Source organism: Symphodus melops (genome assembly GCF_947650265.1).
Source record: "Symphodus melops genome assembly, chromosome: 3".
NCBI classification, from domain to species: Eukaryota; Metazoa; Chordata; class Actinopteri; order Labriformes; family Labridae; genus Symphodus; species Symphodus melops.
The window spans coordinates 22,039,963-22,064,585 of record NC_136693.1 but is presented as its reverse complement, the minus strand read 5'-3'; the positions used below and the strand labels follow the sequence as shown (position 1 = coordinate 22,064,585).

General features: G+C 39.7%; 1 protein-coding gene across 1 annotated transcript; it reads left to right on the top strand.

The window, feature by feature from the left end:
- Nucleotides 1–24,453, top strand: LOC306820845 (ras-specific guanine nucleotide-releasing factor 1-like). Its single transcript, XM_079338853.1, has 27 exons — nucleotides 1–633; nucleotides 4,205–4,311; nucleotides 5,966–6,113; nucleotides 6,890–6,982; nucleotides 8,580–8,833; nucleotides 8,936–9,015; nucleotides 9,165–9,358; nucleotides 9,704–9,813; nucleotides 9,993–10,111; nucleotides 11,281–11,441; nucleotides 12,093–12,156; nucleotides 12,661–12,803; nucleotides 13,335–13,417; nucleotides 14,166–14,414; nucleotides 16,501–16,874; nucleotides 17,309–17,425; nucleotides 19,349–19,519; nucleotides 19,673–19,779; nucleotides 19,878–19,990; nucleotides 20,823–20,883; nucleotides 20,985–21,091; nucleotides 21,210–21,294; nucleotides 21,407–21,604; nucleotides 21,770–21,849; nucleotides 21,956–22,073; nucleotides 22,178–22,246; nucleotides 22,585–24,453. Exons 1-27 carry the CDS (start codon nucleotides 358–360, stop codon nucleotides 22,675–22,677), a joined length of 3,774 nt encoding a protein of 1,257 aa, XP_079194979.1. The 5' UTR covers nucleotides 1–357; the 3' UTR covers nucleotides 22,678–24,453.
- Nucleotides 24,454–24,623: the final 170 nt, after the last annotated feature.

Here is a 24,623-nt window from a genome sequence, read left to right as displayed (position 1 = left end):
CACGCGCGCGCTTGGTGCGCGTGTGTAGGCACTGAAACACCTCAGTGCTCATCATGAGCGATCCAGGCTCATGAAGAAGGCTTTTCTCGCAAGACGGCGTCGCGGTTCCTGTGTTGTGCCAGCGTGTGGAATCTGTGCGGGTGGACGCTAAACTTTTAGGCTAAGCGTACATCCTCTTCTTCTTTATGTTCCGTTTGTTCTTTTTTTTTATTGCCGCTGCAGACATCAGTGTGGCAACTGTGGATGGGCACACAAGAGTGGGCTGCTGCCCACCAAGTCTGACTGTGTTTCGGAGGCTCTGAAGAGGAGAACATGTAAGAATCCCCGCAGATCCTCTCGGATCCTCTTACAGTCAAAATGCAGAAAGGGATGAGACTCAATGATGGCCATATCACATATCTGGCTGTTTTGGCGAAGAAGGATGGCACGAGGAGGGGGTGCCTGAGTAAGAAAAGCTCAGACAACACAAAATGGCATTCAAAGTGGTTCGCACTGTTGCAGAATATGCTGTTTTATTTCGAAAACGACTCAAGCTCACGCCCCTCCGGACTGTACCTGTTGGAGGGATGTGTTTGCGACAGGGCACCGTCACCTAAACCGTCTCTGTCCGCGAAGGAATGCTTAGAGAAGCAGGTAAGTTATCGATCACATGGGGAGCTCCCATAAGTCTCACTGAAACAACCAAGGTAATCCGTGTCACTGCTGGTTGTGTGATATCTTTTAGAGTTCACGAGACGAATTATTATAGCCTATACACGCAGCGGACACGCTCACTAACGACACTGCTGTTTTTATCCCATCATGTATTTGTCACACAAACAATGTCCCAGAGATGTTCATTTGACGTTCAGTGTTACGTAATGGCGTCATTCTAACTGATTGATTGTCTCGATTGTGCACTAAAAAAAGGCTCGGAGGCTGCCTTAGATGCGACTCATCTACGACAACAGAAATGTGTATGGGTCTAAAGTCCGCAGAATAAACCGTTCATTGTCAGTGCTAACTTTGCAAAGACGTTCTATTTGATGGTTATTATTACAATATTGATTAAAGGACGTGTATTTTTATATAAGCGTGTGTTCTGACAAATGTTCAGGGACTGCAGCTCTAATGCAGGGAGTAAGTTTAACCAGCGTCCAAACTTTGCAGGTTGCCATCTTGCGGATGATAGCTGCCCCTTTCCCTGTCGTTTTGACGTATTGATTTAATTCCTTGTCTTGGTATTAATAGCATCCTACCTTGGCAACTGCGTCTCTCCGGTTCATAGCGGCTGCTTTATTTGATAGCTTTCTCATTATCATTGGGTTGTTAACGACAGCCATGAATGAGAACAGAACGATGTCACAGGCTTGCTTTTGTTTTTCACAACAGCCCCCCCGTCGTTTTTTTTTATACCTCTGGCATAAAGTAGCACGGATTAGCGTGTGTAATGGCTTAACATTTCCGTCTGTTTCTGTGCCAGTGTGTCGATCAGAGTCTCACAGAGCGCATGGTGGTCTTTACAGACAAAGTCTGAAAGGTTAGGAAGCCTGGTGATGATAGAGATAAACCTTGTAGCACTAAAGAATCGAAGTTGTCCAGCTGTTCTGAGCTGTGATTGCAGTCACCTTCTGATATCTGATCTTGCAGCTGCAGCATCTTCAGGTGTTCCAGTGGCAGGTGAAGAAGTCAACGTAATGGGTCATTTTATCTGCTCAAACATAATGATCTTTTTTCGGAGGCAACACGTGGACAATCTTTAAAACTAATGCCATACATGTCAGTTTAAAGAAAGCAACAGTTGATTATAGTAAGTCTATTTTCACTCTTTTGTAACTTTGGAGAGACATTTATTTATCTATATTCCAAAATCTTGTAAATACCCTATACGGCAAGATAAAAACAACAGCAAAAATGGAGCTTGTCGTTTACATGTTATCTAATTTAGAAAAAATGCACAGTGCTTTGGCAGAATAGTAAAATGATAATATGCAGAAAAAAATTAAGTAAGTTACATTTCAATATACACAAGCCCCCTAAAGTTACTTTATGTGGCTGTTTCCATTAGCTGAAACTGGTGTTGCTGTCCATGGTGTTGAACTCAGGTTCTTCCAACACTTCACTCACCTCATCCATCAGAGTTGAGATAATTCAGAACAAGACAAAAATATGTATTTATTGTACCGAGAAGATGTGTGTAATGCCTGATGCCTCAAATACAAAGTCAGGACAAAAGATGTTGCCTATTCAGGAGATGAAATATGGACTGAGAAACATCTCCACTGACAGCTGTTCATGCAGGCTGCTCTGGTGAATTTATTTCAACAGGGACTTAAATGAATATGAAAGCCTTCAATTAGCATAATACAGTCTTCTGTTCAGCACGTGTCTTTCCACATAATATGTGTCAGGAATACAGTCACTCAGTTTTGTAATAGTTTTTTGGGGCCATAAATTGTCAGGGAATAAAATGTGCACATATACAGTATATAAAGTTTGTATTGTTTTTTGCACAAATTCCTGATATCCATAATCGCACTATGTTGTTTACAGTATATCTTGCAGTGTTGTACTTGCTTCTATGTGTATGCAGCCACACCTGTATATCTTGTTGGACATTTTTCATGGTTCAAAGTCTGTATTTGCCTCACAGTTTCCTCCAACATACGATGATGTCAATCTATAAAGGGTGAGACAAGGACACAAAGTGTAATCAATGCCATAGGTGTCTGATAGCATACAGATTTGCTTTTCACTTTTTCCTCTTTGGAATAAAAAAGAAAGACACTTGAGTCGATAAGTTGCCTGCAGAGGTCATCTGAGGCAACACTGATGTAGACTTCTGGTATTAAACTTGTTACATATATAAACATTACAACAGATTCCAGACTTCTGTTGAGCCTGTTAGAGCATGAACTGTAAGGCTATGTTTGAATGTGTGCGCTGCAGGAGGAACGGCCAGCAGAGTGCTGGATCTTATCTGTGTGTGACAGGGAGAGGGACAATGCGGCGAATAGATGCCAAGCCAACTGCCACCTTGTATGAAGGACTTTCTACATCCTTCCTCCAAAAAGCAAAAGATCTTTCTCGCTCCCTCGCTCACTGTTTGTGTCTCTGTTCTTATTGTATTCCTTGAAATGTTCTACTTTTAAATGTTCTTAGTCCCCATTTAGAAGACGAGCTACATTTTAAGCACACAGTTACTATGGCAACACCTATTTGCATCTGAAAAAGTGCATTTGAAGGGGCCATCTAGTTCAGTGACTACATACTAGAGGTTCCAACAGATAAAACACTCATTCACATTTAGCATTAGTAAACAGATTCAGTTATTACATAATTGAATGTTTATTTGTCTGTCTTTCTATAGAGGAAATGTAATAGTTAATGTTCATTGTTTTAAATAAGGAATTACTACGGGCTTGATTGTCACACTTACCGAGAGATAATGTATCTGTGGCAAAAAATGTGGTGACGTGCAGCTAAATATAGCTACCTAAAAGGCTTGACACACCAGCTCACAGGAAGCAAGAGATGGGAAGCACATTATTGACAAAGGCCCTTTCTGCTGCTCATCAGGAAATATGGAACATTACTCCCCTTCACAAATGATTTGCTCTTGGCATTTGGGAGGGATAAAAAATCCAATATATTGGATTTGTGGAGGTCTATTTACACTGCATCAGTGTTATATAATTTGATGCGTTTATTCCACAAATAAGCTGTCCGCACTATTACAGCAATTACCAGCACTTTGTTGATCTGAGGATTGTATCTGATAAGCCTTTTAGAAAATATTGCTCCGTGCATTTGCCATAATTGCCATAACTGAACCTTTACGGCTGTGGGGTCACCAGAGATAATTGGTGTGAGAGTAAAAAAAGGATGAAGACTCAGAGGTGTTTGTGACACTGAAATACAGCCAAATCACAGTCCATGCTAAACAAAATATTGCGTCAGAAAAGAGGCTTCCACCAATTCAGAGGTGAGTTGCCAGGTTACAGACAGAATGCACAGAGGCTTTATAATGAATCTCTCAAGACTTTTCCCTCAGGATCATTCCCTCCCACTCATTCAAACAAATGCATATGTGTGTATGCACACGTTTATTAAGGTCTTCCTGCAGCTCATCAAGGAATGACTTAACATTGTTCATGTTCAAACCCTTAAATATTCTAAATGTCTTATTTTATGTTTAAAAAATGTTCCTCTTGCTGTTTTTCAGTATTACTTCACAGTCACATTCAATCATGACAACCAGAAGGCTTTGGAGCTGCGCACAGAGGACGTCAAGGACTGTGATGAGTGGGTGGCTGCTATCACACAGGCCAGGTACCTCTCACACATGACCTCTCATCTCCATACAACATATACTGCTATGGGTTTTCTCTGAGGAAGGTGTGTTTGTGGTGTGTGGTTGTGCCCTTTTTTATAACCAAAAAATTCAACCAATCAGTGAGATATTAGGCCTAACTTATCATGACATTATTTATCAAATAATTTCATGATGAACATTTTAACTGAAGCTGCAGGTTTTAAGGAACTTTTAAACGAAAGCAAAGGAATTCTAGAGCTGAAAAAGTCAAAGACCTGCTCCCAACTATAGCTTAGCGTCTGATTCTTTAAGGCAACATGTCATGGTCAATTGATTATTATCCACACATTTTAATTTGAAATAGGAGAAGCCTTTCCAGGAAGCTCTGTGAATGTGGCCAAAAGGCACTTGATGGATTCAGAAGTCATACAAAGTCTTTTTCAGATTGAAATCTGATTTGAATTTCATTGTGGACATCAGAATATGTTGTTATAAAGTACAAATGAAATGGTCTCTATAATGTTTTGAATTTAGACTGACCAATTTTAAATACTATGGGCCTGATATACTAAACGTTTGTGTGTATTAAAACGTGTGCAAACTTGATACCACCTGCAAAAAAGTGCTATCTGATTTACTAACAGCGTGCAGTGAGGCGTCTTTCATATGAGCAAAACAACTCATATAGTCCAAATAGTACGTTTGCCTTAATGAATATGCAACACGAGGTGTTTCTGCCTCAGCGTGCAAAATACTGGGAGGAGAAAATGCAAAGAAGTTACGTTAGTACAGTTCAGTTGCAATGAACATGCAATTTCGTAGTCTTTAATTGAGATCTTAGTAAATCAGGCCCTATGTGTCAGTTACATATTGCTCCTTTAAAGCCATTGCCTTTTATGTTTGTAAGTCCTGTAAGATGGAGCTCTGACTCTTTTGGGATCATCTTCATCGGATTCCTGTCTATCAGCCTGTTTTTAATTATTGCTATTGTTTTGAAAGTTTTAAAAAAGTGTTGGAACTTTTTTTTTGGTGCTCAGAGATGTATAATGAGCAGAATGCTCCTTAAAGATTCTGAGACAAAAGAGGGTCATGAAAGCCAAGCAGTTCACTCTAAATGTCAGCAGTGTGTATTTGTATGGCAAAAGGTCAATTGATTGCTCTTATTGAAGATTGCATTGATTCTCGGTCAAGGCAGAAGCTCTAAATGTACAATAGCAAGTTGCTCTGTAATACATGCATGTAATACACATCAGAACAAAGGGGATACATATTGCCATATTGATTTTTGTGTTGTTTTGATGCATGGATTATTGAATTCTTATGCTTTGAATTATAATACCTTATATAATACAATTAATACACAGGCTGTTTGTGATGTTAAATCAAACCAAACTAAAACCTTTTGTTGAATTGTTGGGAAAGAAGAGGAAACCTTTACACATGGTTTACTAAGACCACAAATATTTGAAGAATTGCTTGTGTAAATGTCTGCACCATGTAGATGTGAGTAATTTGGTTCAAACACATACTGGTCAGAGGTCTGCCTTTGTTTTGATAAATCTATGGAGATCTGTAAAGAGCCCCTGAAACATGTGTTAATGACTACATACAATATGTGTGTGTGTGTGTGTGTGTGTGTGTGTGTGTGTGTGTGTGTGTCTGTCTGTTTAGTTACAGGAACCTGGCTACAGAGCATGAGACCCTCATGCAGAAGTATCTCCATCTACTCCAAATAGTGGAGACGGAGAAAACAGTTGCCAAGCAACTTCGACAACAGATAGAAGATGGGGAAATTGAAATAGAGCGGCTAAAATCAGAGGTAACTTGCCTTGGAATTTCATGCCATTGCTGTGTATGTGTATATATTATTTTTTTCTAATCGCACACAGTGGAGGATGAGGAAATAACTGCAAGTAAGTGAAAAGGGTCAGACACATAGCATAGTCTATGATGGCGGGGGGGGGGGGGGGGGGGGGGGGGGGACTGCTTTGCATCCTCATTATTCAGTCGAAACCAGATTAAACGCATCCCTCTTTTAAGTGCTAATAGCAAGCTCCACTTGAATTGACTGTTTTCAATATGAATGAACCAGCTTCTGTTGTACCTGATTTAGCAGTCTGCACCAAAAAAGGATAATGAACTGTCTCACTTTTCATGGCTTAAATATGTACTAATAATGGGTTTTAGTGTGTTTTGTTTAATCTAAGTCTGTTATTAAAAGCATATTGTGTTGAGTCTGATCCTGTTCTTACCCTTTGTTGTTAAAATGGAGCAAAAGAAAAAAACATACAATAAAGTCAAATAGATAACATTTTTGATGGAGCTTGTACGATTTGTTCATAAACGCTTTGTAACATTCTCGTGTAGTGGTTCTCAAATGGAGGGTCTTTCTTGACCCAAAAGTGGGCCGCTGAGCCTTTTTCAGCAGGACGCAAATGTGTGCTTAGAAAAAGATTGGTATCTAAATTCTTCTGAAGTGCTTTATAAACATTATTTATTTATTTTGGGGGGAATCTTAAATTCATGTATGCAGTATGAGGTACACCATCTTGGCTCAGTCATGCAAACCGGTGTTTAATATATGTTGATTTTCAGATCGCTGGACTTCTCAAGGACAATGAAAAGATTCAGTCAAATCCAGAGGTACCTCCCAGTGAGGATGACACTGAGATAAAGAAAATCAAAAAGGTGAGATATCAACGAATCAAACTTAGTTTCCATTAGTATTCTGAATAATACAATGAGAAATGGGAAGGGGCAACGAAGGGAAGGTTTAGTCAAAGTGTGCTGCTGCAGGTAAATGTACAGACATTTTGAACAGGTTTTTCATGACACGTCATCTTTCTGCACTTACAGGTTTTATTTTTAACCTTCATTTATTCAGAGCAGCTGACACCAGTTGTTACAGCAGGGAGCTGCTCTTGTACTACAGTCACCTGGTTGTTCTGTCTGCAGCTCTTCTGAAGCAGCTGTCTGCTCCTTAAAAAGCAAGAGATTTTGGAAAGTTCTTACAAGCAAGTTACTTATAACTCTACAAAGTTGTTTAGTGTCTTTGAGAGGATTGTTTTGGTGCCAAACTTTGGTTCCCTCTCAACAATCTTATTAAGTTTTGCTTCTGGCAGCAGCAGGACAAAGTCTTTCACACACTGTAAACAATAGAAAGAACAAGTAAGCAACTTGCTGTTGAGAACAGTGAAACAATTAGTAACTAAAGATGGAGGAATGGATCTTCAGAGTCTGAGACCAAAAAAGAGCTTAATGGTCCAATATTCTGCTTTTCTGGTTTGATATGCTCTTTAGTGTGTTTTCCATGTGTCTTGGGCATGTTTAGGCACATCTATTTGCAAAAATTCAAAGTCTGCAGAAACGTGGCTTATCCGACCTACTCCTGTTAGCTGCAGCTATAGCTGCATGAAATGCTCTTTAGCCCCCCTCGTTGAAAATGTGTGGAGTGACATCACAAAACAAAGACGTCACTGATCCAAGCCCAGTGTAGCAAGCACAAGCTCCCCTCGGGCTGACTGTAGCATTTGCAATATGGTAAAAGGGATGGGACATATCAGAGAACAAAGCCGAACGACTGACCAATTATAAGAGAGCAGATCAGCTGACCAATCAGCTCAGACTTGGCAAATGTGCTGTCTTTTTTTTTTAATTTTTTTAATTTTTTAACTTTGTGGGGGTTTCTGAGCTTTAGAAATACAGGCAGTTAAGAGAGCTTGCATGGAGTGGCCGTACATGAAAACAGACACTTTAGCGATTGTGAACTTTCTTAAGTAGACATAAATTAGATATATGAACATCAAAAAGGGCATAATATTAAAGTACAGTTTTTTTTCCATTGGTCATGCCAGCAGAAACACATGACAATGTCTAAAGGTTTTGTGAACAGCCAACTCTTAGCTAGCTTGTTCTGCATGCCATGGTAACTGTAGATTAAATGTTTATGTTTATGTCCTCCAGGTAATCAGCAAATAAAAGTTCAGTCCTTTATGAATATCATGCATTCTAGTAACTACTAGCACTTTAAAGCCCAAAACTGGAGCTAGCTTGACTTGTCCTCCAAAAATCAAACTACAGATACAAATCTGTGTTAGGAGTTTATTGTTCCACAGTATGTATCATTTTACAGGTGGAGTGCCAGTGACATACTGTTAATATAATTCTGAATACTATGTCCATTTTAGCTGTTTTAATGTCCCATCAGGATATTGATTTATGGTTGTCCATTTGAAGATGAAGGACTTAATATATCTACACTTTGTTCCAACCTTGTTCTGTGTAGGTCCAGAGTTTCCTGCGAGGTTGGATTTGCCGTAGGAAGTGGAAGACCATCATCCAGGACTACATCCGGTCACCCCATGCTGAGAGCATGAGAAAGAGAAACCAGGTGGTGTTTAGCATGCTGGAAGCTGAGGCTGAGTACGTCCAGCAACTCCACATTCTGGTCAACAACTTCCTGAGGCCGCTCCGCATGGCCGCCAGCTCCAAGAAACCGCCCATTACTCATGATGATGTCAGCAGCATCTTTCTAAACAGGTGGCTGGTGGTCACACTGGGGGTGTTAGTAGGATGCCTTTCAGTTAAAGTTAGAGAGGAACAAAATCTCATGAACAGTGTTTTTGTTTTTTGTTTAATCAGTGAAACCATCATGTTCCTGCATCAGATCTTCTATCAGGGCCTGAAAGCGAGGATAGCCAGCTGGCCCACACTTGTGCTGGGTAAGATTGACTAGACGACCCCTTGACCACTCAAACAATCAGCATGAGACTTTACAAAGAAGGGTTTTTTTTATATAGAGAGATTCTATCAGTCACACCCAAACTACCATATTTTAGTTGTTCATGAGGATGTCTGCTCTTCTTCACAGCTGATCTGTTTGACATCTTGCTGCCCATGCTGAACATATACCAGGAGTTTGTGAGGAACCACCAGTACAGTCTGCAGATCCTGGCCCACTGCAAACAGAACAGAGACTTCGACAAGCTGCTTAAGCAGTACGAGGCCAAGCCAGACTGTGAGGAGAGGACGTTGGAGACCTTCCTCACTTACCCCATGTTCCAGGTTAGACTTAAGGTTTACAGTGTGGATAACTACAGTATTATGACACAAACCACACAAAGTTTCATAAAGTATCCTGTGGCACTATTGCCTTTAGAGAATGGGAGGTAAAGCACAAGGGTTTTATACTTTTACATAAGAATCAAACCCATTGTAATGAGATTATCTCTCTGCTTTAAACAGCTCCATGACCAGTAGGACATTGGAGTCCATATTCTTGACCTATAAAACCTGGGAATACTTTTACTTTAAATAGTTTAGTGTCCATTTAATGACACAAATGATAAGAGATGCTCTTTTAAAAAAGTAGCTCAACAATCTCTTTCTTTCACTGTCTCTCTCTCTCAGATCCCTCGTTACATTCTGACGTTGCACGAGTTGCTGGCTCACACCCCCCATGAGCATGTGGAAAGAAACAGCTTGGATTACGCCAAGTCAAAACTAGAAGAACTTTCCAGGTAGATCTACTGTCGAATTGTTCAGCAATGTCAAAGACATAGTACATTGTACCATTGTTGTTGTATCTGTCTGAATGATAGTCAGTGTCAAACTGTTTTTTTTCTACTTAAAATTATCTATAAACTCAACCTCACCTGTTAGGTATCGGAAGTGATGCTAATTTGCTTTGTCTTTTCAGAATAATGCACGATGAGGTGAGTGAGACGGAGAACATTAGGAAGAACCTTGCCATTGAGCGGATGATCGTGGAGGGCTGTGAAGTGCTGCTGGACACCAGTCAAACCTTTGTGAGGCAAGGTAAATTTGTCTCACTCACAACTAAAATCCAAACATCTCTCTTCCCAAACTGAAGCTAATTCAGGCTGTGATTTGTTAAACATGGCATTCTGTGGCAAAATAAGTTAAATATAGTAACCAGTTGGCAACTCCATGACTTCCCTTTCCAGTATCCCTTACATTAAGGTAGTGGTGCTTATACACTGCAAAAAATCTCAAATCTTAGCACATGAAGTTGTCTAATTTGTCATCAAAATGTCTAATTACACTTACCCGGTAATATAAGTCACCTTTATCTGACAAGTCAAGTTGAACATCTTATTTTAAGATGTTGGATAATGATATAATTTTAAGAAACTAAACCAGTAAATTTGGCTTGCTGCATTAGCAGCTGTTTTTTACTCAGTATAAGCAATTGAGTCTGTACATTTAGTTTGTAACGTCTTGAAATAAGATTTTAATCTGTACTTGACTTTCATTGTTTTTTTTTCTTTACAATGAATAATACAAAGACACTTGTTAAGATATGAGTTGTTACAATTTAAGCCAACAGCAAATGTAATACATTACATTACAATGCTCTGTACTTTCCATCTTTCTTTCAACTCAAATGTCAGCGCAGTCACTTTAAATACATCCACTTTCTCCCCTCTCTGGATCTTTTGTGTCTGAAATTTGTAGAAAAGAAGATAAGATGTTGGACATTATCAAGCCCCACAATGTGAAGGGATTTACTCACCATCCAGCAACTAGCTTAGCCTCGGTGACTGCACATGGCTCTCCAGAAGCAGCTACACACTCTGTGCCTTTAAAGTAGACAGGATGAACTGTCCTGCTCAGTCCAGCACAAAAAAGCACTGTCAATTATATTAAGAGCTCAATAGCTCATTATTTCTTACACATTTATCACACAGGCTTTGAAAGTGGCTTTTACAGACCTGTTATAATTATAACTAGTATTGAACAGCTGACAAAGATGCTCTCATCCACCACTAAGCTGAGCTTCACTTCTAAAACAGTTCATTTGATTACAATGGAGATTCTGTTTAGTTACGGTAGTTTGCTTTGAATTTGCTGGGCCAGTCTCTATGTGAACTTCCTTACGTGTGTGTGTGTGTGTGTGTGTGTGTGTGTGTGTGTGTGTGTTTGTGCGTGTGTGTGTGTGTGTGTGTGTGTGTGTGTGTGCACAGGTTCTCTGATCCAGGTGCCCATGAGTGAGAAAGGCAAGATCACGAGAGGTCGACTGGGCTCGCTGTCTCTGAAGAAAGAAGGAGAGAGACAGTGTTTCCTCTTCTCCAAACATCTCATCATCTGCACACGCAGCTCTGGGGGGAAACTTCATATCACTAAGGTGCATTAGATTGTTATGAAGATGACACGTTTCTTAGAAATTACAACCCAAAACATTTATTAGTTTGCGTCCTACATTATTCTCCTTGTGTAAGAGCTAACGTCATTAGAAGTTTTTTTATGTTGCTGACATGAGGCAAAAAGCCATGCATTTAATGCAGCTTTTATTTGATATCAGACCAGATATTTATCACAAAGATTCTTAAAAAATTATTCAAACAATCAATGTCAATGATAAACAATGTCAATAAAACGTATAGTGATTTTTGGATGCAGGCAATCATTGTCTTTTTTACCCCAGAAAATTAAGATTTCAACTCTTAATAATAAAACAGAAAAACCGCATCTGAATGAAATGCTCGTCTCTGTCACCTCCCCTTAGCAAAGGCCCAACCCCCATGAATGTTAACATACGAAAACTCGTTCTGGTTTTTTTTTTTTACTATAGTCGCCTTTTTGAGTTATTACTCTTGTCTACGAGGAGTTTTTGATTTGAACTTGCAAACACTAAATAATGCAGGCATTTACAAACTCTCGGCCTCTTTCCGCAGGATTCTATTTAAGATAATTCTTCAAACAAAAAGTGTGTCCCATTTCTCTGTCTATAAGTAACACGCTGTATGTGATCTTATAACCTTTTATCCCCACACAGAATGGAGTGGTGTCTCTCATAGACTGCACACTGATGGAGGAGCCAGAGGGGACTGATGATGAGTGTGAGTTACTACTTTCATTGTATTTGATGCTTTCCTAATAAGAACACAGTATATATACTGTAGATGTTTATATGTGTTGTATGTAATGGCTAAAACAGAGAGATTAAAAACTACCCTTATGCACAGCAACCTGCTTTCTGAGACCTATGTTATAAAAGAGATGATCAATTATTATCAGTTTTATTAACCCTTTAAACTTGCTCTTAATGGTGGCAAGAGCGGTGTAATTCTAATTACTTGCCTTAGTTCTAAGTTTTGCCCTCCACTTGCGATTGTTTCTTTGAACCTTTTCAATGCAATGACCTTCTTCATAACACATGTTTCTGAATGTTTAAGTCAAACAAAGCTTAAGTACTATCATGCAGAAAATAAATCTGATTCCAAATGAAAGTGAAGTGTATGTTTTTTGGACTTGGTTTGTTTCTCCTTATAGCGTTTACTCACATCGGAAAAGACTTTCATTGTCAGAGTAAACTGAGAGTTGTGGAACGTTGTGTCTTGCAGCCAAAGGGGAGCGCAGCGGCCAGGACATAGAGCACCTGGACTTTAAAGTGATGGTGGAGCCCAAAGATGTCCAGCCCTACACCGTCATCCTGGTGGCTTCATCCAGACAGGAGAAGTCAGCATGGACAAGCGACATCAGCCAGGTGCATGTCCTCATCGGTGTGATGAAATACTGTTCCAAACAAATCAGCAAGACAATGAAGTGCATATGTCACCTTAAACTTAAGAAAAAATAAGAAAGTTGGTTTATCTTTGTTTTGAAAGTTTAGATAGATTAAATAACCTGGTTAAATACTGAAGAGTAAACACTGTTGTGGTTTGAATTCATACCACGCTCTGTTACCAAAGCTCGACATAGTGAGATCAGTGTTGTGTTTGAAATACTTTTGCCCTAATGAAAGGATAAGTGCTCAGTGAAGAAACCCCAGGCTCTGTTTTTGTGAGCTCGCCAGGTGACAATACCTACCCTACCACATAACCTGAATGGCTCCTGAACTCCACCATGTAGAGTTCTGGGAGCTAAAAGGGGCCATGTGAGATAAAATACAATCATTAGGCAGAAAAGAACAGAAAGGAAAATAGCCAAAAGGGAACACATTTATATTATATGTTTTTTGAACTCACTCACCTTCTTGTTTTTGTGATTTTTTTTTCCGCCTGTCTGCTCCTTACAGTGCATTGACAACATCCGCTGCAACGGACTGATGATGAATGCCTTCGAGGAGAACAGTAAAGTCACCGTGCCACAGATGATTAAGTGAGAGTCCAAATGCACATACATTACACATGCACAAACAGAGACTGGCATTTGAATAACAAAAGGACATGACTCATGCATGAAAAATGCACAAATACAGTATGTGTGCCCAAACTAAAAATATAGATGTAGTTGTATAATCTTGAAGACCCTCATTGACAATGACATCATGCCTAGTCTATAAACTTTACTATCACAACCGCATTCCTAACTTCAAAATCTAAAATAGTCCTAAAGACGAATGTAAAGACAGACATTTAAAGAATCTTGTCTTTAAATGTAAATAATTACATTATGTATATATATATATATATATATATATATATATATATATATATATACACACACATATACATATATATATACACACACAACCAACAATACTGTTGTAGCTAAAGAAATAACGGGTCTGAGTTGACCTTTCCATGTGAATGTGCATCTTATGACACCGCTAGAAATACTGCGGCCACAGTGAATTCTATAAATACAATATTTTGCTGAATATTTTCTAAAAGAAGCATACCTCCAATATTTTTCTTTTTGATCAAATGTTAAAGTTAATCTCTTCTGATACTTTTAAAGATTTTTGAGGGTGTGTGTGTTTTTTTTTTTTTTACTGAGGTTAACAACTCCAGCCATAGCAATGTTAATGCTCTACTCGCTGACCCCCACATGACCATAGCAGTGTTCTAATAAGCTAAATCCCTGTGAGTGTAACATTCCTGACATCTCTTAAACTCCACCGCAGGTCGGACACCAGTTTGTACTGTGATGATGTCGACATTCGCTTCAGCAAGATGATGAACTCCTGCAAGGTGTTGCAGATTCGTTACGCCAGCGTGGAGCGCCTGCTGGAGAGGCTGACCGACCTGCGCTTCCTCTCAATTGACTTCCTGAACACTTTCCTCCACTCCTATCGGGTCTTTACCAGCGCCGACGTTGTCCTGGACAAGCTCATCACCATCTACAAGAAGCCCATCAGTGCCATCCCTGCACGGTGAGTGAACCACTGAGTGAGCTGATCTATATGCTTTTTTAATATAGATCTCATAAGCTCACTTATAAGAAGATTCATGCCTGCTGGCTCTTGAAAAGTCTGTTGAAAATTCTACAGGAAAGAGTACAGCTCTGAACAATGCTACAAAGGGGAGTGACTTACTCTGAGTATCAGTTTTCTAACCGCCGAGTCGATCCAACACAGAGATTCCTAACAAACATCTTTTCTGTGTGAAAATAAAAATACTCTCGAGATGAATGAAATGTAAATGAATACATCAATAAATGTGGATATTGATGAGTACAGACACTCATAAATACTTCACATTTTTTTTGCACAGACATGCATGGTCTGCAGATGATAAATCGTAGTCCTTGCAAGACTAGCTATAGCTGTATTCTGTCAGCCTCAGTTTTATTTATTTTCTTTTGTAAATGCTAACTGAAGATAACAAGCGTGCATCAGTGTACCTGTTAAACATTAGCTTTTTAGAATCCCACTGTGGCCATGTAAGCATGTGGACATTGGCTCAAAGTACCACGTGCCTCTATGAAGCCTCGAAGAGAAAAAACTAGCCAGCTAAAAAGCCAAACTAAATATCATCAAACTCCAGTTACATCTGCCAAAAAGTACCTTTTAATTATAGAAGGAATGTAATGCAGATTTAAATGTTTCAGTATTATTTACTAATTATTATTCAGTACTATTTAATACTGGAATTAACAACGATTGACATCTGAAGAACAAACAATGGTTAAAATATCTACACATTTTCCTGAGGATGCAACATCGGAGCTGTGATGGTGCAGGGGAAAAGGGAAATCTCCCTGGTGTCTGTGTTCTCACGTGGACTGTCTGTAAGTAGCACCATCATGATATTATGGTCTGTCCAGGTGAGAAGGGACCAGAGCAGAGGCAGCGAGGGGTCACACCAACACATCCGCTCCTCTGACGTCTGTCCAGCGTCACACTAAATGCGGGTCTCGTGTCCACCCACCTCTCCCAAACTCCTCCTCTTCTTTCTACCTCTCTTTACCCTTTTCCTCCACTCACTTTTCTTTTTCTTTCCACAAGTCTGACCATTCCCCTCTCCGTTGCTCTGTCACCATGGCAACCATCCACTCTGCTGCAGAACCCCACCCTCTCCCTCTCTCTGTCTTCTCCCTGCCTCCCCCCTTACCTTCCCTCTCTCCCCTTCTCCTATCATCTGCAGCAGCTCTATGGTATTAAATATTGATGGTGGCGTTTTGCACCCAGACCCTGCTCTCTTCTCCTCCTCTTCCTCCTCCTCCTTCTTTTCATCCTACTCCTCTCTCTTCTCCTGCTTAATTATCTCCTCCTTTCTTTCTGCTTCACTTGGGTCCTTTCGAGACTTTCCACTTTGTCTTTTATGCTTTCTCTTTCTCATTTTTTTGACTCCCCCTCTTTCCTCTGTCCTTCCAGCCTACATTACCTCTACCTTCCCTCCGTTCAGTCCCTGCTCCTCTCGCCGCCTGTCTTTTATTACTTTACAAATTTAGATGAGGAGACACAACATGGCTGCAGCTAACACCATACAGGGCTGGAGGCTTCACATTCGCCCACTCTAAGCCAGCAGCCTTTGCTGTGGTGGAATCCATAGCCACTCTGTTGCTTCCCTCTCGCCCCCTCTCTCTCACTCTCACTGTTTTTGCCCCGGCTTTTTTTCTTCTTTTTTTTTGCACTGCAACTCTGTCCCTGTCTTTCCCCTTCTCTCTCCGTTTCCCTCTTTCCATGTCTCTGTGGGCCTCCCCTGGGCTGGTTGCTGTTGGCAGCACCCGTGCCTCCCACACTGTCACTTGACATGCTATTTATAGGCCTTCAGAGGGGGTGGCTCTCAGTGCAAGGAGGATGCTGTCTTAAACAATGTAGCTTAAATAAAAGAGGCAGGAGCTCCCTAAGAGCCCTGTGGTTAATGTGTTTCCTCTCTGCTTCTGACATCAGGTGGACAATGCACCCATATTTTCTAACCCTTTTCAGGTCACTGAAGAATAAATTAATAGATGTTTCTTCCAATGTTCACCCCACTGTGTTTTCCTCCCCTCCACTTTTTTTCCTTTCCCTGTAGTTCTTTGGAGCTGTTCTTCGCCAGCAGCCAGAACAACAAACTCTTTTACGGCGAACCACCCACGTCGCCGCGTGCCAGTCGCAAGTTTTCCTCCCCTCCTCCTCTCTCCATCACGAAGACATCCTCGCCCAACCGCAGACGCAAGCTGTCCCTCAACATCCCAATCATCACAGGGGGCAAAGCCCTTGACCTGGCTGCACTCAGCTGCTCTCCCAATGGCTATGCAAGCATGCACTCCACCATGTCACCCTTCAGTAAGACCACCCTTGACATTAACAAACTCTACGTGTCGAGCACCATGGCCAGCAAGATCCCCGATGAGGGAGAGCCCAAAGCTGAGGGCAAGGCTGAGGAATCTGTCTTCAACAAGCAAGGTCAGGGAGGTCGCTCAGGTCTCAGAGGTTCATGTGTACTGTCACATATTAAATAACTAAAATGTTTAATACCATAAAAAAAGGTTTACTCTCTTTACCCTTAAGGGTGTAAAGCAGGACTTATTTGCATCAGATCCCTAAAGAGAAAGAACATTTCACAAGAGTTGTTGTGAATATACTTGTCCTATGTTTTTAAATTTGAAGTAATAATGCAGTAAAATCCATAATTAAACTATAATTATTGACCATGAGGGTAAAAAGTGGGTGAGTCAGTTAGACTTTTCATCATTTGTTTTATAGACATTTGTGTCTTTGCTGCCACATTCCTACAGTAACCTACCTCCACTCATTATTTATTTTTTATGCTTTTGCAGTCTTATTTATTTTTATTTATTTATTATTATTTATGATTGTAAAACATCACTTCTATCCAGATCTGTCTGTGAGAGAGGAATGTGATGAGGACCCCAGTCAGAGTGATGAAGCTGAAGCAGAAATGTCTCCTCCAAAGTCCCCATCAACACCCAAGAATGTCAAGTCAAAAAACTCTGGTACAGTATGACGATGGCTTTACTTTTTTTTTTTTCTTATCCAGGTATTTATTCTTTAGAATCATTTTTGAGACATCTTGAAAGACTCTTTTGACCCACCACTTAAAAAATTAGTTGATAAAATAGAGGAGCTGGCAAACTGCAGTAAATTATTGTTAAATATAGAACCTGTCAGCAAAGCAACCTGGCAAATTTAAACATGTAATTAAAATTGGTGATAGTAGATGATGCAATTACAAGAAACACTGGTAACAATTACCACATTCAAGAGGCTGCATTTTCTTATATTACTCTCAATGAGAGAGTCAGGGACACAGCAGCCACAAAGAAACAAACTCACAATATCAGTTCAATATTTTTATGAATTATTTGTATATGCTTTCTTGCAGAGTAAGTTGTTAAGCTTTAACTCGTTTGGTCTCTCACTCGTCCGTTGTTGTTTTTTTATCGTCATGTGAACAAGAAACTCAGGAAGATTCCAGGGGTGTTCCGTCTTATATTTTCTAGGAAATTTCAGGAATGCATTTTTAACAATGGCTTGTGACATCAGTAAACGTCATATATGGAAAAAGCCACTGCCAGGTACTAACTTAGCTCAGCATAAAGATTGAAAAACAGGAAACCTTTTCATCCAATATCTAAGATGGATTCAGACTTTGAGAAAGAGAGAGGAGGGACTGACAGTCAGGAAAAGAGCCACAATGTCTGTCAGATTCAAGTCTGCTTTGTTGACTATAGCCTAGTCCATCATGACCCCCCTTTCCATCCAATATCCCACCACCAGAAATGTTATATGCTAGTTCGCAGTCACTTTAGGTAATGATACTGTACAAACCATTGCAGTATTATTTATTATTTTTAAAGGGGTTTTGAAGCAAACTACTTATTGGGTGTAGTGACTTGCTTAAGTCTCTTTGTGAGTTTAGGCCTCCAAGCTCTTTCAGAAAGGTAGCTTGCCTTGCTGAGAGATAATCTCCTGTGAAACTACAACATGCTGTTCATTGGTAAACTTTGGAGGTTTCACATGTTTGTTGCTTTTGGACAGAGCAAGACTTGTTTTGTTCCTCCTGTTTTTTTATCACTGAACTCAGCTAAGAAGCTTTACTGGACAAGCGTTTCCTCTAATTCTCATAATCTGCCTGCAAGATTCATCTTTTAGGCTAATATTGCAAGAACTTTCACAGACTCGGATCACAGAGTAGATCAGCTACATGTTTCCTGCTGAATCCAATGATATCAGAAAAATAGTTTTTTTAGAGGAAAATAAACCATGCAACAGTCAAATAAACCCTGCTCAAATAGAATGTATTGAGAAAACTTTTTTCAGCAAATGACAACCGTCACTACAGCCAAATAAGGTCTTAATAAAACCACCCACATCCTACCGGCCCTCCCCGCACTGCACAAAGAGGGAGCATCCACCCCGTAGGTAGTCAGGCACAATTCATCCCCAGTGTGTTCTCTTCCCACGGTGCTGGATACAAGGGAAGCCAGTGCCTTGTGTGAGTAGGTGGAAGGAAACCTTGTACCTTAGCAACGATGTGCATGTTCTTCTACACCGCCCCCGGCTGCACGGGGGAAGGGAGGAGGGTGAAGGAGGCAGGCAGGGAGTTAGACACAGTGGAGTGTACACCATCACTAGCACGAGCTGCAGCACACATTGCGCAGAGCCTATTTTAGCTCTCTGTTGCCCTCCACTGGTCAGCAGCCTATTTTTATGACACACACAGAGGCTATCTACAGCACTACGCATACAGAATCACCACCCAGTCTATCAACTAACCAATGAGCCAGCAGCAATTTCAAGTGCATGTTAGAAAATGTGAGCTGTTCTAAATTTAGCGTTAACTTTTCAAGGGCAATTTAAAAAAAGATTTAGGGTATTCATCTCTAAATATCTCTCTTTTGTTTTTCTTTCTGTAGAGTTTTCCCTGTTTTCCTTTAACAATGGCATGGTGGTGTCATCCTGCCGGGAGCTTGACAATAACCGCAGTGCCCTTTCTGCCGCATCAGCCTTCGCCATTGCAACTGCTGGTGCCAATGAAGGCACGCCAACCAAGGAAAAGTACCGTCGTATGTCACTTGCCAGCACAGGTCAGTCACATGGGGGAGGGGGGGGGGGGGGGGGGGTACTCTCAGTATCAGTCTAGAGGATTAAAAAGGGGTAGTAGTGGTTTGGGCTTTAAAACATCTTTAATAATTAAACATCTTTTTTATTGACTTTAACTGTGTTAAATGTGATTCCAGGTTTTCCTACTGACCAGAGGAATGGGGACAAAGAGTTTGTAATCAGAAGAGCTGCAACAAACAGAGTCTTGAATGTTTTGCGTCACTGGGTCTCCAAACACTCACAGGTACAGTCACCTGTGTTTTCATATTTCGCTATTTCATTTTTGTCCAAGGTTTCTGCAGAAGAAAAGGGACATGTGTAATTGTTGTTCTGTGTCCTCAGGACTTTGAGCTGAACACAGAGCTGAAGATGAGGGTCATTGGTTTCTTGGAGGAGGTGATGCATGACCCAGAGCTCCTGACACAGGAGAGAAAGGCAGCTGCCAACATTATCAGGTTGGTTTTAGTAATCATGGATTGATTAAACATACTTTCATGTAAGATATATCCGTTTGCTAGCAATCAAGTTGCTAACATCAACCTAAAAATAGTCCAGCTAGAATATTTGTTTTACTTAAACAACAGCTTACACAATTGTACCTGTATACTGACAGTAGAGCTGAATATCTTTGTATTTGTGATCCTCTAGACAAGAAGCAGTTGGCTTCTACAATAAAGTTTTGGACTAAGTTGTATATTGGTTTCAATATTAAAACTAGGGAGAGTTTGTTAAACCATTATTTCTTTTGACCTGCAGGGGGAGACACCACTGGTTGTGAAAATAAGTGATAGTATGAAACAGAAAAAACAACCTTACATGGCCTCTGCTTTTTTTTAACCACTCATTTTTGTCAAATGTTTTTCACATCAGCTCGATGGTATAAATGATAGTCCCTCTAAGTGAAAAATACACAATAATGCAGGGTATGTGGTTAACAGTCAAAAGCATGACAATCTTTCACCCAAGATAAAGACATAGAGTATCTATGCCAATCTAAATATGGGCACTACTGGCTTAAACAAGATGGCAACAGCTTGTGTTGAGATAAGTGGATGTTTCAAAACAGAAGTACAAAAAAAAGTGAGGTTACATTTGCTTTAAACTCTTCCTGTGTACAGTTCATGGCTTTACATCTGTACAGTATGGCAAAACTTAAGTACAACCCAAGTGTATTGGGTGATGCCTGCAGCATTGCTGATAAAAGTGCAAATAACCCAGAATAAACAAATATTGTCCTAAGGGAAGAGTACAAAAAACATCAATCAATGACCCTTTTCCTTTATGAAGGACTCTCACTCAGGAGGACCCTGGAGACAACCAGGTCACTCTGGAGGAGATAATACAGACGGTAAGAAAAAACATATCTTTATAAAAACTAGATCATAAAAACTATTTTGTAATTTAGCTGTTTTATGATAATAAATTTCATTGTGTGTGTTTGTGTGTCAGGCTACGGAGGACTGTAAGACTGAGCCTTTTGAAAGCCACTCTGCCCTGGAGATAGCTGAGCAACTCACACTGCTGGACCACCTGGTCTTCAAGGCTATCCCATATGAGTGAGTTTGCAGGCATCTGGGTGTTCACGCATACACAAACACTAACACACATATACACACACACAGGGACTGATTGTCGATGGGTTTTTTTCTCATCTGAAAACTATTTCTTTTACAGGGAGTTCTTTGGTCAAGGCTGGATGAAGAACGACAAAAATGAGAGAACTCCGTACATTATGAAAACAACAAAGCATTTCAATGACGTATGTGTCCACTTTGTTGTGAATAAAGAGATGAAAAAGTGATGGATGAATAGACAGACGGATGTGTGTTTGGTCTGCTATTATCATAATGTATTTTTTTACTTTTTATCAGATCAGCAACAGGATCGCCACAGAGATCCTGCAATGTGACGATGTCAACATGCGAGTGGCGGTGATAGAAAAATGGGTGGCGGTGGCTGATATCTGCAGATGTCTCCACAACTACAACGCCATGTTGGAGATTACGTCATCTCTCAACCGCAGCTCAGTCTTTCGCCTCAAGAAGACCTGGCTCAAAGTCTCCAAGCAGGTATCTGTGGGATTTTTCATTTCATGGGGACTTGAAGCTTTTTACCTATAACTGAAAAAATGAATAACGAAATAATTAATAATGACCTGCCTGGTTAAATAAAGTTCAAATAAAATAAGAAACATACTCTGAAGGTGGTAATTCTAGTCATTCTCTGTTTTCTAGACAAAGACTGTGATCGATAAGTTACAAAAGCTGGTGTCATCAGAGGGACGATTCAAGAACCTGAGAGAGGCTCTAAAGAAGTAAGTGCTCAAACAATGTAGCTAAGGATTCGTATTCATTGCCTATAATGACTGGTGCCACATCAGTGAAACGTCTATCTTACCATGACCCATCTTTTGTCATCAGCTGTGACCCTCCCTGTGTTCCTTACCTGGGAATGTACCTGACAGACCTGGCCTTCATTGAGGAGGGAACACCCAACTACACAGAGGACAACCTGGTCAACTTCTCCAAGATGAGAATGGTATCACTATACTGATATAAATACATGCCTTTATTATATTTTGGATTTGAATCCAGTTGTTAACCATTCAGTGTTTCGTAATTCTTCTGCTGGTTTGTCTCCAGATTTCTCACATTATCCGAGAGATAAGGCAGTTTCAACAAACAGCTTACAAGATTGATCATCAACCAAAGGTGCGATCCTTTTTTGTCTGTTCTGTTGTCTGGTGTTTTCTGTGTTTACTTGTGTAAACGTGTTATTGCTTGAGGAAATAGGTTTATAAAACATTTTGTATGAATATCTTACAACTACTTGAACCTCTTGGGACACATTTGAAGCTTTTTAGACCTGGCATGTTTTCAAACGTTGAATAAGATAAATATTTCACTAGGCATTGTATGAATAATTGTGCATATGACCAATAAAAGTACAGTTACCTTAAATCTGGTAAGTAAGTAACTCACTACAGTTATATTGTTTTATTTTTACCGTGGAGCTTGTAAGAAGTGCTTTCTTTTTCTTTTTCTTTTAGGTGGCAAAATACCTTTTGGACAGCAGTACAGTGCTGGATGAGGAGAGCCTTTATGAGGCATCTTTAAGAATTGAGCCGAAAACGTCATCATGAACAGGATTGCTGTCTCAACCTTCATACTGAGTGTACAGGAATAATATATCACAATGTACATATACTATTATTTGTATTAGACACAGTAGGCTGTGCCCCTCTAGTATGTGATTCCCAATGGACTTGTTGTGTATACTCGTTATTAGAGGCTGAGTAGAAGCCAAGAGCGGTTTTATTTATATAGTTAGAGTATTTATATGCCATTTATTATCTAAATACCATTTCATTATGTTTTTTTAACCACGGAAATTACATTTTAAAGAGTACATGATATTGAATGATATCCTTATGGGAATGTGCAGTATAAAAAAGGCTTTCATTGATGAGAGCTGTTAATTATTATCACATAAATTCCAACTTTTCTGCTCAGATGTTAAAGACAAAGACAAAAGTGCACATAACTGCACAGCATGTTCATATAGTTCCCATACAAACATTTAGCATTATCGAAGTAGCAGCCATTACTGCACCATATTTGATCCTCAAAGTTTAAGGTAATGAAGGTATCCGCCAATCTCTGTGCTTCAATGGGTCATTAAAAATAAAAAAAGAGCTTTAAAGCTTATAGTCCTGCCCTGATTCTAATCAAGAGCAGTTATGGTGGACACCACCAGTAAAGATTGGTGAAAGATCATAGATTGTCAATAAATCAAACAACTGTTACAGAAAAGGCAGACCATTCATATAGTAGCTTCAAAAAAAGGGGATGGTGAAGTATTGAAATCTTGACACAAGGTCAAATATTCACCTCAGAGAAACGCTGAGGTAGTAGTGGAAATGTTCTTTTGTCTAAGGTTGAATCACGTGTTTGGATTAGAGATTCTGAAGAGTTGGACTCAAATTGGTAAAAGATTTCTGATGGGTTGGGACTGTTTTATTTTCCGTTTGAACAGATGGGATATTTTTATGCTGTGCTTATCATCACCATACTCCCCTGGTGGGCAACATGATGTGTATATATAGCATAAGCATAAGCATTGGCAGTGTATGTAGCAGATGTAATCAATATTGAGCCACTTCAGGAAGTTGAATTCCCAGCTTTTACACTCAGATAGTGACAGAGATTTTATGGTTAATCCTCTTCGGCCAGTGTATTATGGCTTTGCCTTAATCTTGAAATGGATTATATACCACAAAAGTATGTAAACTATTTTGTTCTACAATTTGCCAACGACGCAGACGTATTTGCTGTGTACAATATCCTGTACAGGCAGTCTGATGCATTTCCTAATGTGCAATGTGTTAAATACATATCCCTTGAAATGTGTTATCCTTATGATCGTTCAACTCTGTAATAACTTTTCTGTGTATGATACTTTAAAAACGAATGTTGAAAGCAACTTATAAGTGTAACACATTCTGTATCCTGTCTATTCCAATGTGTTGGAGGGAACTATACAGTAGTTATATTGTGCTTATTCTTGGAATATTTATAGGTATTTTTTACAGGCTTTGTAAAGAAAAACACATAAAGCTTAAGTGGCAGGCATGAACCACTTTCACGTGTTCAAATCAAATCTATATCTAGAACAGTTTGTGTACTGTATTTTAACCCCACCCTTGCACATAAATCTTTACCCTCTTAACAGGCACATCAAATGTTTGCAGTGAGCAATACCCAGTGGTATGAGAATTATCTTTCAGTCTATTTCAACAGCTTGAGTAGTTATTTCCAGTTTTGTATAAAAGTGTATTCTTTCCTGATTACCTCTTGTTAATAAATCTATTCTTTCTCAGGGGGGATGGTTTCCTCAACGTGTGTTTGTCAAAGCCCACCAAGGTTGCATTTGTAGCCGTGCAGAGGGAAGGGTGAACATATTGATTTTTGTGTTGTTTTGATGCATGGATTATTGAATTCTTATGCTTTGAATTATAATACCTTATATAATACAATTAATACACAGGCTGTTTGTGATGTTAAATCAAACCAAACTAAAACCTTTTGT